Below are 14,934 nucleotides of genomic sequence, written 5' to 3' on the forward strand. Positions count from 1 at the left end.
AATATACAAATCCACAAGTGTAAAGACAATGATTGATGGCACCAGAGATGTAATGAGATCTGATATGAATCTGACACCGATCACCTGTCATATGGGGAGAACCACAAGTCACAGAAGACCCTGAGTCACAAGTGGTGATGTATATGACAGTTCTGTACCCCGAGTGTCAGTGTCATTATCCTGCACCCCGAGTACCAGTGTCATTATTTTGTACCTCAGGTGTCAGTGTCATTATACTGTACCCAGAATGTCAGTGTCATTATCCTGTACCCTGAGTGTCGGTGTCATACTGTACCCCGAGTGTCAGTGTCATTATCCTGCACCCCGAGTACCAGTGTCATTATTTTGTACCTCAGGTGTCAGTGTCATTATACTGTACCCAGAGTGTCAGTGTCATTATCCTGTACCCCCAGTGTCAGTGTCATACTGTACCCCTAGTGTCAGTGCCATTATCCTGTACCCCGAGTGTCAGTGTCATTATCCTGTACCCCCAGTGTCAGTGTCATACTGTACCCCGAGTGTCAGTGTCATTATCCTGTGCCCCGAGTGTCATTATCCTGTATCCCAAGTGTCAGTGTCATTATTCTGTACCCCCAGTGTCAGTATCCTGTACCCCAGTGTCAGTGTCATTATCCTGAACCCCCAGTGTCAGTGTTATTATCCTGTACCCCCAGTGTCAGTGCCATTATTCTGTACCCCCAGTGTCAGTGTCATTATCCTGTACCCCCAGTGTCAGTGTCATTATCCTGTACCCCCAGTGTCAGTGTCATTATTCTGTACCCCCAGTGTCAGTGCCATTGTCCTGTACCCCGAGTGTCAGCGTCATTATCCTGTACCCTGAGTGTCAGCGCCATTATCCTGTGCCCCGAGTGTCAGCGCCATTATCCTGTGCCCCGAGTGTCAGCGTCATTATCCTGTGCCCCGAGTGTCAGCGTCATTATCCTGTGCCCCGAGTGTCAGTGTCATTATCCTGTGCCCCGAGTGTCAGTGTCATTATCCTGTGCCCCGAGTGTCAGTGTCATTATCCTGTACCCAGAGTGTCAGTGTCATTATCCTGTACCCCCAGTGTCAGTGTCATACTGTATCCCGAGTGTCAGTGCCATTATCCTGTACCCCGAGTGTCAGTGTCATTATCCTGTACCCAGAGTGTCAGTGTCATTATCCTGTACCCCCAGTGTCAGTGTCATACTGTACCCCCAGTGTCAGTGTCATTATCCAGTACCCCCAGTGTCAGTGCCATTATCCTGTACCCCCAGTGTCAGTGTCATACTGTACCCCGAGTGTCAGTGTCATTATCCTGTACCCCGAGTGTCAGTGTCATTATCCTGTACCCCCAGTGTCAGTGTCATACTGTACCCCGAGTGTCAGTGTCATTATCCTGTGCCCCGAGTGTCATTATCCTGTATCCCAAGTGTCAGTGTCATTATTCTGTACCCCCAGTGTCAGTATCCTGTACCCCCAGTGTCAGTGTCATTATCCTGAACCCCCAGTGTCAGTGTTATTATCCTGTACCCCCAGTGTCAGTGCCATTATTCTGTACCCCCAGTGTCAGTGTCATTATCCTGTACCCCCAGTGTCAGTGTCATTATCCTATACCCCCAGTGTCAGTGTCATTATTCTGTACCCCCAGTGTCAGTGTCATTATCCTGTACCCCCAGTGTCAGTGTCATTATCCTATACCCCCAGTGTCAGTGTCATTATTCTGTACCCCCAGTGTCAGTGTCATTATCCTGTACCCCGAGTGTCAGCGCCATTATCCTGTGCCCCGAGTGTCAGCGTCATTATCCTGTGCCCCGAGTGTCAGCGTCATTATCCTGTGCCCCGAGTGTCAGTGTCATTATCCTGTGCCTGAGTGTCAGTGTCATTATCCTGTACCCAGAGTGTCAGTGTCATTATCCTGTACCCCCAGTGTCAGTGTCATACTGTACCCCGAGTGTCAGTGCCATTATCCTGTACCCCGAGTGTCAGTGTCATTATCCTGTACCCCCAGTGTCAGTGTCATACTGTACCCCGAGTGTCAGTGTCATTATCCTGTGCCCCAAGTGTCATTATCCTGTATCCCAAGTGTCAGTGTCATTATTCTGTACCCCCAGTGTCAGTATCCTGTACCCCCAGTGTCAGTGTCATTATCCTGAACCCCCAGTGTCAGTGTTATTATCCTGTACCCCCAGTGTCAGTGCCATTATTCTGTACCCCCAGTGTCAGTGTCATTATCCTGTACCCCCAGTGTCAGTGTCATTATTCTGTACCCCCAGTGTCAGTGCCATTGTCCTGTACCCCGAGTGTCAGCGTCATTATCCTGTACCCCGAGTGTCAGCGCCATTATCCTGTACCCCGAGTGTCAGCGCCATTATCCTGTGCCCCGAGTGTCAGCGTCATTATCCTGTGCCCCGAGTGTCAGCGTCATTATCCTGTGCCCCGACTGTCAGTGTCATTATCCTGTACCCAGAGTGTCAGTGTCATTATCCTGTACCCCCAGTGTCAGTGTCATACTGTACCCCGAGTGTCAGTGCCATTATCCTGTACCCCGAGTGTCAGTGTCATTATCCTGTACCCCCAGTGTCAGTGTCATACTGTACCCCGAGTGTCAGTGTCATTATCCTGTGCCCCGAGTGTCATTATCCTGTATCCCAAGTGTCAGTGTCATTATTCTGTAAACTCAGTGTCAGTGTCATTATCCTGTACCCCCAGTGTCAGTGTCATTATCCTGTACCCCCAGTGTCAGTGTCATTATCCTGTACCCCCGTGTCAGTGCCATTATTCTGTACTCCGAGTGTCAGCGTCATTATCCTGTACCCCGAGTGTCAGTGTCATTATCCTGTACACCGAGTGTCAGTGTCATTATCCTGCACCCCCAGTGTCAGTGTCATTATCCTGTACTCCGAGTGTCAGTGTCATTATCCTGCACCCCCAGTGACAGTGTCATTATCCTGCACCCCCAGTGTCAGTGTCATTATCCTGTACCCCGAGTGTCAGTGTTATCATCCTGTACCCCGAGTGTCAGTGTCATTATCCTGCACCCCCAGTGTCAGTGTCATTATCCTGTCCCCCCAGTGTCATTGTCATTATCCTGTACCCCGAGTGTCAGTGTCATTATCCTGTCCCCCCAGTGTCAGCGTCATTATCCTGTACCCCGAGTGTCAGTGTCATTATCCTGTACCCCGAGTGTCAGCGTCATTATCCTGTACCCCGAGTGTCAGCGTCATTATCCTGTACCACGAGTGTCAGCGTCATTATCCTGTACCCCGAGTGTCAGCGTCATTATCCTGTACCCCCCAGTGTCAGCGTCATTATCCTGTACCCCGAGTGTCAGCGTCATTATCCTGTACCCCGAGTGTCAGTGTCATTATCCTGTACCCCGAGTGTCAGTGCCATTATCCTGTACCCCGAGTGTCAGTGTCATTATCCTGTACCCCCCAGTGTCAGCGTCATTATCCTGTACCCCGAGTGTCAGCGTCATTATCCTGTACCCCGAGTGTCAGTGCCATTATCCTGTACCCCGAGTGTCAGTGTCATTATCCTGTACCCCCCAGTGTCAGCGTCATTATCCTGTACCCCGAGTGTCAGCGTCATTATCCTGTACCCCGAGTGTCAGTGTCATTATCCTGTACCCCGAGTGTCAGTGCCATTATCCTGTACCCCCAGTGTCAGTGTCAGTATCCTGTACTCAGAGTGTCAGTGTCATTATCCTGTACCCCGAGTGTCAGTGTCATTATCCTGTACCCCGAGTGTCAGTGTCATTATCCTGTACCCCGAGTATCAGTGTCATTATCCTGTACCCCCCAGTGTCAGCGTCATTATCCTGTACCCCGAGTGTCAGCGTCATTATCCTGTACCCCGAGTGTCAGTGTCATTATCCTGTACCCCGAGTGTCAGTGCCATTATCCTGTACCCCGAGTGTCAGTGCCATTATCCTGTACCCCCCAGTGTCAGCGTCATTATCCTGTACTCAGTGTGTCAGTGTCATTATCCTGTACCCCGAGTGTCAGTGTCATTATCCTGTACCCCGAGTGTCAGTGTCATTATCCTGTACCCCGAGTGTCAGTGCCATTATCCTGTACCCCCCAGTGTCAGCGTCATTATCCTGTACTCAGTGTGTCAGTGTCATTATCCTGTACCCCGAGTGTCAGTGTCATTATCCTGTACCCCGAGTGTCAGTGTCATTATCCTGTACCCCGAGTGTCAGTGTCATTATCCTGTACCCCCAGTGTCAGTGTCATTATCCTGCACCCCGAGTGTCAGTGTCCTTATCCTGCACCCGGAGTGTCAGTGTCATTATCCTGTACCCCGAGTGTCAGTGTCATTATCCTGCACCCCCAGTGTCAGTGTCATTATCCTGTACCCCGAGTGTCAGTGTCATTATCCTGTACCCCCAGTGTCAGTGTCATTATCCTGTACCCCCAGTATCAGTGTCATTATTCTGTACCCCGAGTGTCAGTGTCATTATTCTGCACCCCCAGTGTCAGTGCCATTATTCTGCACCCCCAGTATCAGTGTCATATTCTGCACCCCCAGTATCAGTGTCATTATCCTGCACCCCGAGTGTCAGTGTCATTATCCTGTACCCCGAGTGTCAGTGTCATTATCCTGTACCCCGAGTGTCAGTGTCATTATCCTGTACCCCGAGTGTCAGTGTCATTATCCTGTACCCCCCAGTGTCAGAGTCATTATCCTGCACCCCGAGTGTCAGCGTCATTATCCTGTACCCCGAGTGTCAGTGTCATTATCCTGTACCCCGAGTGTCAGTGCCATTATCCTGTACCCCCAGTGTCAGTGTCATTATCCTGTAGCCCGAGTGTCAGTGCCATTATCCTGTACCCCCCAGTGTCAGCGTCATTATCCTGTACCCCCAGTGTCAGTGTCATTATCCTGTACCCCGAGTGTCAGTGTCATTATCCTGTACCCCGAGTGTCAGTGTCATTATCCTGTACCCCCAGTGTCAGTGTCATTATCCTGTACCCCGAGTTTCAGTGTCATTATCCTGTACCCCGAGTGTCAGTGTCATTATCCTGTACCCCCAGTGTCAGTGTCATTATCCTGTACCCCGAGTGTCAGTGTCATTATCCTGTACCCCGAGTGTCAGTGTCATTATCCTGTACCCCGAGTGTCAGTGTCATTATCCTGTACCCCGAGTGTCAGTGTCATTATCCTGTACCCCCAGTGTCAGTGTCATTATCCTGTACCCCGAGTGTCAGTGTCATTATCCTGTACCCCGAGTGTCAGTGTCATTATCCTGTACCCCCAGTGTCAGTGTCATTATCCTGTACTCAGAGTGTCAGTGCCATTATCCTGTACCCCCAGTGTCAGTGTCATTATCCTGCACCCCGAGTGTCAGTGCCATTATCCTGTACCCCGAGTGTCAGTGTCATTATCCTGTACCCCCAGTGTCAGTGTCATTATCCTGTACCCCGAGTGTCAGTGCCATTATCCTGTACCCCGAGTGTCAGTGTCATTATCCTGTACCCCCAGTGTCAGTGTCATTATCCTGTACCCCGAGTGTCAGTGTCATTATCCTGTACCCCGAGTGTCAGTGTCATTATCCTGTACCCCCAGTGTCAGTGTCATTATCCTGTACTCAGAGTGTCAGTGCCATTATCCTGTACCCCGAGTGTCAGTGTCATTATCCTGTACCCCCAGTGTCAGTGTCATTATCCTGTACCCCGAGTGTCAGTGTCATTATCCTGTACCCCGAGTGTCAGTGTCATTATCCTGTACCCCCAGTGTCAGTGTCATTATCCTGTACCCCGAGTGTCAGTGTCATTATTCTGTACCCCCAGTGTCAGTGTCATTATCCTGTACCCCGAGTGTCAGCGTCATTATCCTGTACCCCGAGTGTCAGCGTCATTATCCTGTACCCCCAGTGTCAGCGTCATTATCCTGTACCCCCAGTGTCAGTGTCATTATCCTGTACCCCCAGTGTCAGTGTCATTATCCTGCACCCCCAGTGTCAGTGTCATTATCCAGTACCCCCAGTGTCAGTGTCATTATCCAGTACCCCCAGTGTCAGTGTCATTATCCTGTGCCCCGAGTGTCAGTGTCATTATCCTGTACCCCGAGTATCAGTGTCATTATCCTGTACCCCCAGTGTCAGTGTCATTATCCTGTACCCCCAGTATCAGTGTCATTATCCTGTACCCCCAGTATCAGTATCATTATCCTGTACCCCCAGTATCAGTATCATTATCCTGTACCCCCAGTATCAGTGTCATTATCCTGTACCCCCAGTGTCAGTGTCATTATCCTGTACCCCCAGTATCAGTATCATTATCCTGTACCCCCAGTATCAGTGTCATTATCCTGTACCCCCAGTATCAGTGTCAGTATCCTGTACCCCCAGTATCAGTGTCATTATCCTGTACCCCCAGTATCAGTATCATTATCCTGTACCCCCAGTGTCAGTGTCATTATCCTGTACCCCCAGTATCAGTATCATTATCCTGTACCCCCAGTATCAGTGTCATTATCCTGTACCCCCAGTGTCAGTGTCATTATCCTGTACCCCCAGTATCAGTATCATTATCCTGTACCCCCAGTGTCAGTGTCATTATCCTGTACCCCAGTGTCAGTGTCATTATCCTGTACCCCCAGTATCAGTATCATTATCCTGTACCCCCAGTATCAGTATCATTATCCTGTACCCCCAGTATCAGTATCATTATCCTGTACCCCCAGTATCAGTGTCATTATCCTGTACCCCGAGTGTCAGTGTCATTATCCTTTACCCCGAGTGTCAGTGTCATTATCCTGTACCCCCAGTATCAGTATCATTATCCTGTACCCCCAGTATCAGTGTCATTATCCTGTACCCCCAGTATCAGTATCATTGTCCTGTACCCAGAGTGTCAGTGTCATTATCCTGTACCCCCAGTATCAGTGTCATTATCCTGTACCCCCAGTATCAGTGTCATTGTCCTGTACCCCCAGTATCAGTATCATTATCCTGTACTCAGAGTGTCAGTGTCATTATCCTGTACCCCGAGTGTCAGTGTCATTATCCTGTACCCCGAGTGTCAGCGTCATTATCCTGTACCCCGAGTGTCAGTGTCATTATCCTGTACCCCGAGTGTCAGTGTCATTATCCTGTACCCCCAGTATCAGTGCCATTATCCTGTACCCCGAGTGTCAGTGTCATTATCCTGTACCCCCAGTATCAGTGTCATTGTCCTGTACCCCCAGTATCAGTATCATTATCCTGTACCCCCAGTATCAGTATCATTATCCTGTACCCCCAGTGTCAGTGTCATTATCCTGTACCCCCAGTATCAGTGCCATTATCCTGTACCCCCAGTATCAGTGCCATTATCCTGTACCCCGAGTATCAGTGTCATTATCCTGTACCCCCAGTATCAGTGTCATTGTCCTGTACCCCCAGTATCAGTATCATTATCCTGTACCCCCAGTATCAGTATCATTATCCTGTACCCCCAGTGTCAGTGTCATTATCCTGTACCCCCAGTATCAGTGCCATTATCCTGTACCCCCAGTATCAGTGTCATTATCCTGTACCCCCAGTATCAGTATCATTATCCTGTACCCCCAGTGTCAGTGTCATTATCCTGTACCCCCAGTATCAGTGCCATTATCCTGTACCCCCAGTATCAGTATCATTATCCTGTACCCCCAGTATCAGTATCATTATCCTGTACCCCCAGTATCAGTATCATTATCCTGTACCCCCAGTATCAGTATCATTATCCTGTACCCCCAGTATCAGTGTCATTATCCTGTACCCCGAGTGTCAGTGTCATTATCCTGTACCCCCAGTATCAGTGTCATTATCCTGTACCCCGAGTGTCAGTGTCATTATCCTGTACCCCCAGTGTCAGTGTCATTATCCTGTACCCCCAGTATCAGTATCATTATCCTGTACCCCCAGTATCAGTATCATTATCCTGTACCCCCAGTATCAGTATCATTATCCTGTACCCCCAGTATCAGTGTCATTATCCTGTACCCCCAGTATCAGTGCCATTATCCTGTACCCCCAGTATCAGTGCCATTATCCTGTACCCCGAGTATCAGTGTCATTATCCTGTACCCCCAGTATCAGTGTCATTGTCCTGTACCCCCAGTATCAGTATCATTATCCTGTACCCCCAGTATCAGTATCATTATCCTGTACCCCCAGTGTCAGTGTCATTATCCTGTACCCCCAGTATCAGTGCCATTATCCTGTACCCCCAGTATCAGTGTCATTATCCTGTACCCCCAGTATCAGTATCATTATCCTGTACCCCCAGTGTCAGTGTCATTATCCTGTACCCCCAGTATCAGTGCCATTATCCTGTACCCCCAGTATCAGTATCATTATCCTGTACCCCCAGTATCAGTATCATTATCCTGTACCCCCAGTGTCAGTGTCATTATCCTGTACCCCCAGTATCAGTGCCATTATCCTGTACCCCCAGTATCAGTATCATTATCCTGTACCCCCAGTATCAGTATCATTATCCTGTACCCCCAGTATCAGTATCATTATCCTGTACCCCCAGTATCAGTATCATTATCCTGTACCCCCAGTATCAGTGTCATTATCCTGTACCCCCAGTGTCAGTATCATTATCCTGTACCCCCAGTATCAGTATCATTATCCTGTACCCCCAGTATCAGTATCATTATCCTGTACCCCCAGTATCAGTGTCATTATCCTGTACCCCGAGTGTCAGTGTCATTATCCTGTACCCCCAGTGTCAGTGTCATTATCCTGTACCCCCAGTGTCAGTGTCATTATCCTGTACCCCCAGTATCAGTGTCATTATCCTGTACCCCGAGTGTCAGTGTCATTATCCTGTACCCCCAGTATCAGTGTCATTATCCTGTACCCCGAGTGTCAGTGTCATTATCCTGTACCCCCAGTGTCAGTGTCATTATCCTGTACCCCCAGTGTCAGTGTCATTATCCTGTACCCCCAGTGTCAGTGTCATTATCCTGTACCCCGAGTGTCAGTGTCATTATCCTGTACCCCCAGTGTCAGTGTCATTATCCTGTACCCCCAGTGTCAGTGTCATTATCCTGTACCCCCAGTATCAGTATCATTATCCTGTACCCCCAGTATCAGTGTCATTGTCCTGTACCCCCAGTATCAGTGTCATTGTCCTGTACCCCCAGTATCAGTATCATTATCCTGTACCCCCAGTATCAGTATCATTATCCTGTACCCCCAGTATCAGTGTCATTGTCCTGTACCCCCAGTATCAGTGTCATTGTCCTGTACCCCCAGTATCAGTATCATTATCCTGTACCCCCAGTATCAGTGTCATTATCCTGTACCCCCAGTATCAGTGCCATTATCCTGAGGACTGTACCTCCATTTCCTCGGTCTCAGGAGGGGCCCGGACTCCGCTGCCACCAGAAACTTCCAGGACCCCTGTTGCGTCTCGTCCCTTGTTGCACTCTCCGTTCTGCTGTCACCTCTGCGCCCGACCCTGCCCATTAGAGCCGCGCTGCGCTGGAGGAGGAGGGAGAAGCGGATATATATAGACACGAATCTAAACAGATGCTGAGAGCGCGGAGGGGAGAGGCGCTGCCCGCACACGGGACCCACCGCTGCCCCCAGCAGACACCTGCAGGGGAGTCATACAGAGCCCCTCTATAACCTGCGGGTGATGACATCACTCAGACCCCAAAAAAGCGGATAAAAAGGGCGCAAAGTCCGAAGGAGAATATGTCTTGTCCATGACGATGATACCAAAGTTTTTGTTTTATTTTAGTGGTTAAAAAAATTAAAAACTTTGTAAAAAATAAAAAAGTCGGCATTTGCTGGGCTCCATGACTTCTTTTCCTTTGGCAGATGGAGCTGATGTTTTTATTGATACTATTTTGAGTTGCATTTGATTTTTCATCACTTTTTTTGCATTTTGTTGGGGAGGTGCAGCAACCCCCAAAAATGGCAAATCTGGCTCCTCCCTTTGTCTTTTCACTATTTAAATAATTTGAGATTTTGATAGGTCAGGCTTTTAAGGACACGGCGATATCAGATGTGTTTATATATATATATATATATATATATATATATATATATATAATATATATATTTATTTCTAAAGTGAGAAAATTGGGCTGATTTAAACCTTAATTTTTAACATTTTTTTTTCATTATTTTTTTATTTTACTGTGTTTATTTTTCTTTCTACCTACAGCTTCCACAATTCATTACAAGCACTTCTATCATACTCAGTAAGTTTTCGGTCAGACTCCTTCCCCTTCTGGAAGCCATAGATATAGTTTTCACTGGCTTACAGGTCAGGCTCCTTCCCCCATTGAAAGGCATAAGGAGGAAATTATACAGCAGTACTGAGCAGTTCAGCTATTATTACAGCTCTGGGTTTAAAACAAATGCTAGAAACAGCAGCATAGAGGGCATTATATAGAAGTACTGCGCAGTGTAGATGTGAATACTGCTCTGAGTTGAAATAATGTATAATGGAGGACATTATACAGCAGTACAGAGCATTGTAGCTATGAATACAGCTCACTAGTGAGATAAAACATTTACTAGAAAGCAGCAGCATGGGGAATATTATACAGCATTACTAAACAGTGTAGCTGAGGCCACAGCACAGGGATGAGTTTAAACACTTTCTAGAAGCAGAAACCGCATAGAGAACATGATACAGCAATGATGTGCAGTGTGATTGTGAATCCAGTTGAGATAAAACACATACCAGAAATCAGCAGCATGGAGGACATTATGCCTCTGTACTGAATAGTGTAGCTGTGAATCCAGTAGTGGGGTTAGTTAAAACGCTTACTAAAAAAAGCAGTATGGAGGACATTATACATCAGTAATGAACAGTGTAGCTATGAATCCAGCATTGAAGTTAGGATAAAATGCTTTCAGCAAAGTAGCAGAAGTAGAGCTGCGAAGTCAGCACAGGGGTGAGAGAAGACACTTACTAGAAGCGACAGCAGCATAGAGAACAAGATACAGCAATACTGTGCAGTGTGGCTGTGAGTCAAGTTCAGAGGGGAGATATAATACTATAAAGCAGCAGCATTTAGGATATTATACAGCAGTACTGAACAGTGTAGCTATGAATCCAGCAATGGTTTTAGATACAACACTTACTAGAAAGCAGCAGCATGGAGGACATTATACAGCAGTGCTGAGAAGTGTACAGGTGAATCCAGCACAGGGGTGAGATAAGACACTTTCTAGGAGAGGCAACAGCATAGAAAACATAATACAGCAAGACTGTGCAGTGTGACTGTGAATCATGTTCAGTGGTGAGATAAAACTTTTACTAGAAAGCAGCAGCATGGAGGACATCATACAGCAGTACTGAACAGTGTAGCTATGAATCCAGCACTGGGGTTAGATAAAACACTTACTACAAAGCAGCAGCATGAAGGATATTATACAGCAGTACAGAAATAGGGTTCTAGCATCGGAGTGAGATAAAACACTTACTAGACAGAAACAGCACTGGTTCTGCTTGTCTCTGCTTCCTTAACTGGATCTCATTTCAACTGACTGCTGTAATCTGATCCATCAGTGAGATGGCAGTTGTGGCTTGAGAAAGATAGAGAGAAAAAGTGGCTCATAAGTGGAGAAAGAAGCAGATTTCTCCAGTAAGATACGTTACAAAGTTTCTAATTTTCACTTGTTCTTTTTATTTAGACTCTTGAAACTACAATGACCATTCCTCACATCAGAAGCTCAAATCTTTCTCCTGTCCTGACGCTTTGTTACAATGTATCAGTCTGCAGTCTGGGCTGTTTACCTCTCGGAGGATTGTTTAGGGCCCCGTCACACAAAGCGACTCACCAGCGATCCCGACAACGATATCACTGTGTCAGGATCGCTGGTGAGCTGTCAAACAGGCAGCTTCACCAGCGATCAGCACCAGCGACGCCGAGCGCGCGGCGTCGCTGTGTACGTTAGTTACCAGGGGTCCGATAGCTGTCACACACAGCGATCTCGCTATGTGTGACGGGGGCTTAACAGTCTATGTGCTAAAGTGTCTGGAGATACATTTCAGCTGCCCTGATACATTGTAGCAAACTATCAGGAGAGATTTCCGCTGCTGAGAGCCCCTGAGGGTCTTTGCTACACATTCATGCAACATTACTGTCACAACTGGATTTAATTGTGGCATTTAAAGGGTTAAAGGGAAGTTCTTCGCACATATAAGTAGCGGTATTTCTTTATAGGCGCTTGTCTATCCCCCCAAAAAAATGATACCATTTTTATTGAGATCGGATGCGCCAGTCAGGAGAAATCTGGCGTAGAAGTCATATGCCAATCAGGCTGGAAATGCACTGGGGGCGTGTCACTGTAGAGAGAACACTCAGTCAGACACGCCCCCAGTGCACTTCCAGCCTGATTTGACTTACAGGCCAGATTTCTCCTGACTGGCGCATCGGATTTCTATAAAAAAGATATAATTGTTATTGAGGGACAAGTGCGTCTACTACGTCCATATTTAAAAATGGGTTGGCATGTTCCCTTTAATTGCTGTAGGGTACAACTGTGCATGACAGTCGGCACAATCGTATGGTGAAAGTGTAAAAAAATCAAAAACTACTTTCTTCCCAAAACAGCGCCACTCCTGTCTACAGGTTGTGTCTGGTATTGCAGCCGTATTGAAAGTAATGAGGAAGAGCAGTCATAGTGATTGCAGTCTGTAGACAGGAGTGGCACTGACTGTGGACGAAGGCGGCCATGTCTTCTAATCCTGGACATAGGTCATGATGACAGGTGTCCATGTAATGCATAGACCTGCGTGGTGCCCAAGTGATAGCGCTACTCTGTGGTTAGGCAGACAGGTAGAGCCTCCTTCCCTTTAAGCTGAGAAGCGCAGAAACGCGTCGCTCATGGAGACCTTCATTGTGACACATTCCAGGCTTCATATGTGGTGTTTACTTAGGGCAGGAAACACCGGCCAAGCAAGATGGAGGGTCGGGCCGCGCGGACCCTGCAGCATCTCACATAGGAAGTGACCTCACTGGAACAAGTGGGGAGACGTCTTCAGTGGTCTCATCTGGGTGGAACAGAAATGACCTAAACTTTACAGGCACAAAAAAACCCCCATGAAAAATAGAAATCGGCATGTGTCATGTTACATTCTTAGTAAAAAGAAAACACGAATTATTGACACCTTCACTCGGATGTTGATTTACTTCCTAAATGTTTTTTGCAACTTTTCCTAAAGCTGCAGATTATCTGTCTTCAATGTAACTCTCTACCCCCATTCCATATACATAGTAACATAGTTAGCAAAGCCAAAAAAAGCCTTGTGTCCATCCAGTTCAGCCTATATTCCGTCAGATCTACGTCCTTCTAAAGAACCTAATAACTGTAAGATACAATATTGTTACGCTCCAGGAAGACATCCAGGCCTCTAGTGAACCCCTCGCCTGAGTTCGTCATCAGCACCTCCTCAGGCCGGGAATTCCAGATTCTCACTGCCCTAACAGTAAAGAATCCTCTTCTATGTTGGTGGAAAATCCTTCTCTCTTCCAGACACAGAGAATGCCCCCTTGGCCGGGCACTCGCTAGGGGCGAGGGGACTGCAGGGGTATGGCCGGGCACTCACTAGGGGCGAGGGGACTGCAGGGGTATGACCGGGCACTCACTAGGGGCGAGGGGACTGCAGGGGTATGGCCGGGCACTCGCTAGGGGCGAGGGGACTGCAGGGGTATGACCGGGCACTCACTAGGGGCGAGGGGACTGCAGGGGTATGGCCGGGCACTCACTAGGGGCGAGGGGACTGCAGGGGTATGGCCGGGCACTCAGAATTTTACCGGCTCCCGGGCGGATGAGACGGACTCTGAAACGTTTTTCAGAGCGATGATCCGCTATTTTGTATTGTGCACGCCCGGCAGATTTGGTCTGGCAGGGATTTTTACCCCTAAATAGCGTTCCGGTAAAGCCGTGCAAACAAAAATATTCTCTCTCTCCTTCCTTTTCCAGGACGCGGTTCCTTTAAATTTCTGACTTCAGCTGATCCGTCAAAAAAACGGTCCGGTGGCATACGTGGTGTCACAACGGAAACGGATCCGTTTTTCACATCTTTCACGGATTGCAACAGCACAAAAAAAACGGAAGTGTGAAACAGGCCTAACTAGGATCCCCAAGTCCTTCTCCATGTCAGATTTACCCAGTGGTTTCCCGTTCAGTGTGTAATGGTGATATTGATTCCTTCCCATGTGTATAACTTTACATTTATCATTGTTATATCTCATCTGCCACCTTTCGGCCCAAATTTCCAACTTATCCAGATCCATCTGTAGCAGAATACTATCTTCTCTTGTACTGACTGCTTTACATAGTTTTGTATCATCTGCAAATATTGATATTTTACTGTGTAAACCTTCTACCAGATGGTTAATAAATATATTGAAGAGAAGAGGTCCCAACACCGACCCCTGCGGTCCCCACTGATCACAGCGACCCAGTTAGAGAATATACCATTTATAACCACCCTCTGCTTTCTACCACTAAACCAGTTACTTACCCATTTACACACATTTACCTCCAGACCCAGCATTCTCATTTTGTGTACCAACCTCTTGTGTGGCACTGTATCAAATGCTTTGGAAAAATCATCTGGTCCAACCCCCTGCTCAAAGCAGGATTCGCTAAATCATCCCAGTCAGATGTCTGTCCAGCCTCTGTTTGAAGACTTCCATTGAAGGAGAACTCACCACTTCTCGTGGCAGCTTGTTCCACTCATTGATCACTCTAACTGTCAAAAAGTTTTTTCTAATATCTAATCTGTGTCTCCTCCCATTCAGTTTCATCCCATTGCTTCTAGTCTTTCCTTGTGCAAATGAGAATAAAGTTGATCCTTCTACAATGTGACAGCCCTTTAGATATTTGTAGACAGCTATTAAGTATCCTCTCAGTCTTCTCTTTTGCAAACTAAACATTCCCAAATCCTGCAACCTTTCCTCATAAGACAGGGTTTGCAGACCGGTCACCATTCTGGT

General features: G+C 47.5%; 1 protein-coding gene across 2 annotated transcripts in view; it reads right to left on the reverse strand.

The window, feature by feature from the left end:
• Window positions 1–9,436, reverse strand: part of RCSD1 (RCSD domain containing 1) — a 109,364-nt gene extending 99,928 nt beyond the window's left edge. For both annotated transcript variants that reach the window (XM_073577112.1, XM_073577111.1), the window contains exon 1: window positions 9,306–9,436. In XM_073577112.1, coding sequence (XP_073433213.1) covers window positions 9,306–9,311 — 6 coding nt within the window. In that variant the 5' untranslated portion in view covers window positions 9,312–9,436. The remainder of the gene's footprint in view (window positions 1–9,305) is intronic.
• Window positions 9,437–14,934: the final 5,498 nt, after the last annotated feature.

This window comes from Dendrobates tinctorius, unplaced genomic scaffold (assembly GCF_039654945.1).
Source record: "Dendrobates tinctorius isolate UK_male_01 unplaced genomic scaffold, ASM3965494v1 ptg000054l, whole genome shotgun sequence".
Taxonomy (NCBI): Eukaryota; Metazoa; Chordata; class Amphibia; order Anura; family Dendrobatidae; genus Dendrobates; species Dendrobates tinctorius.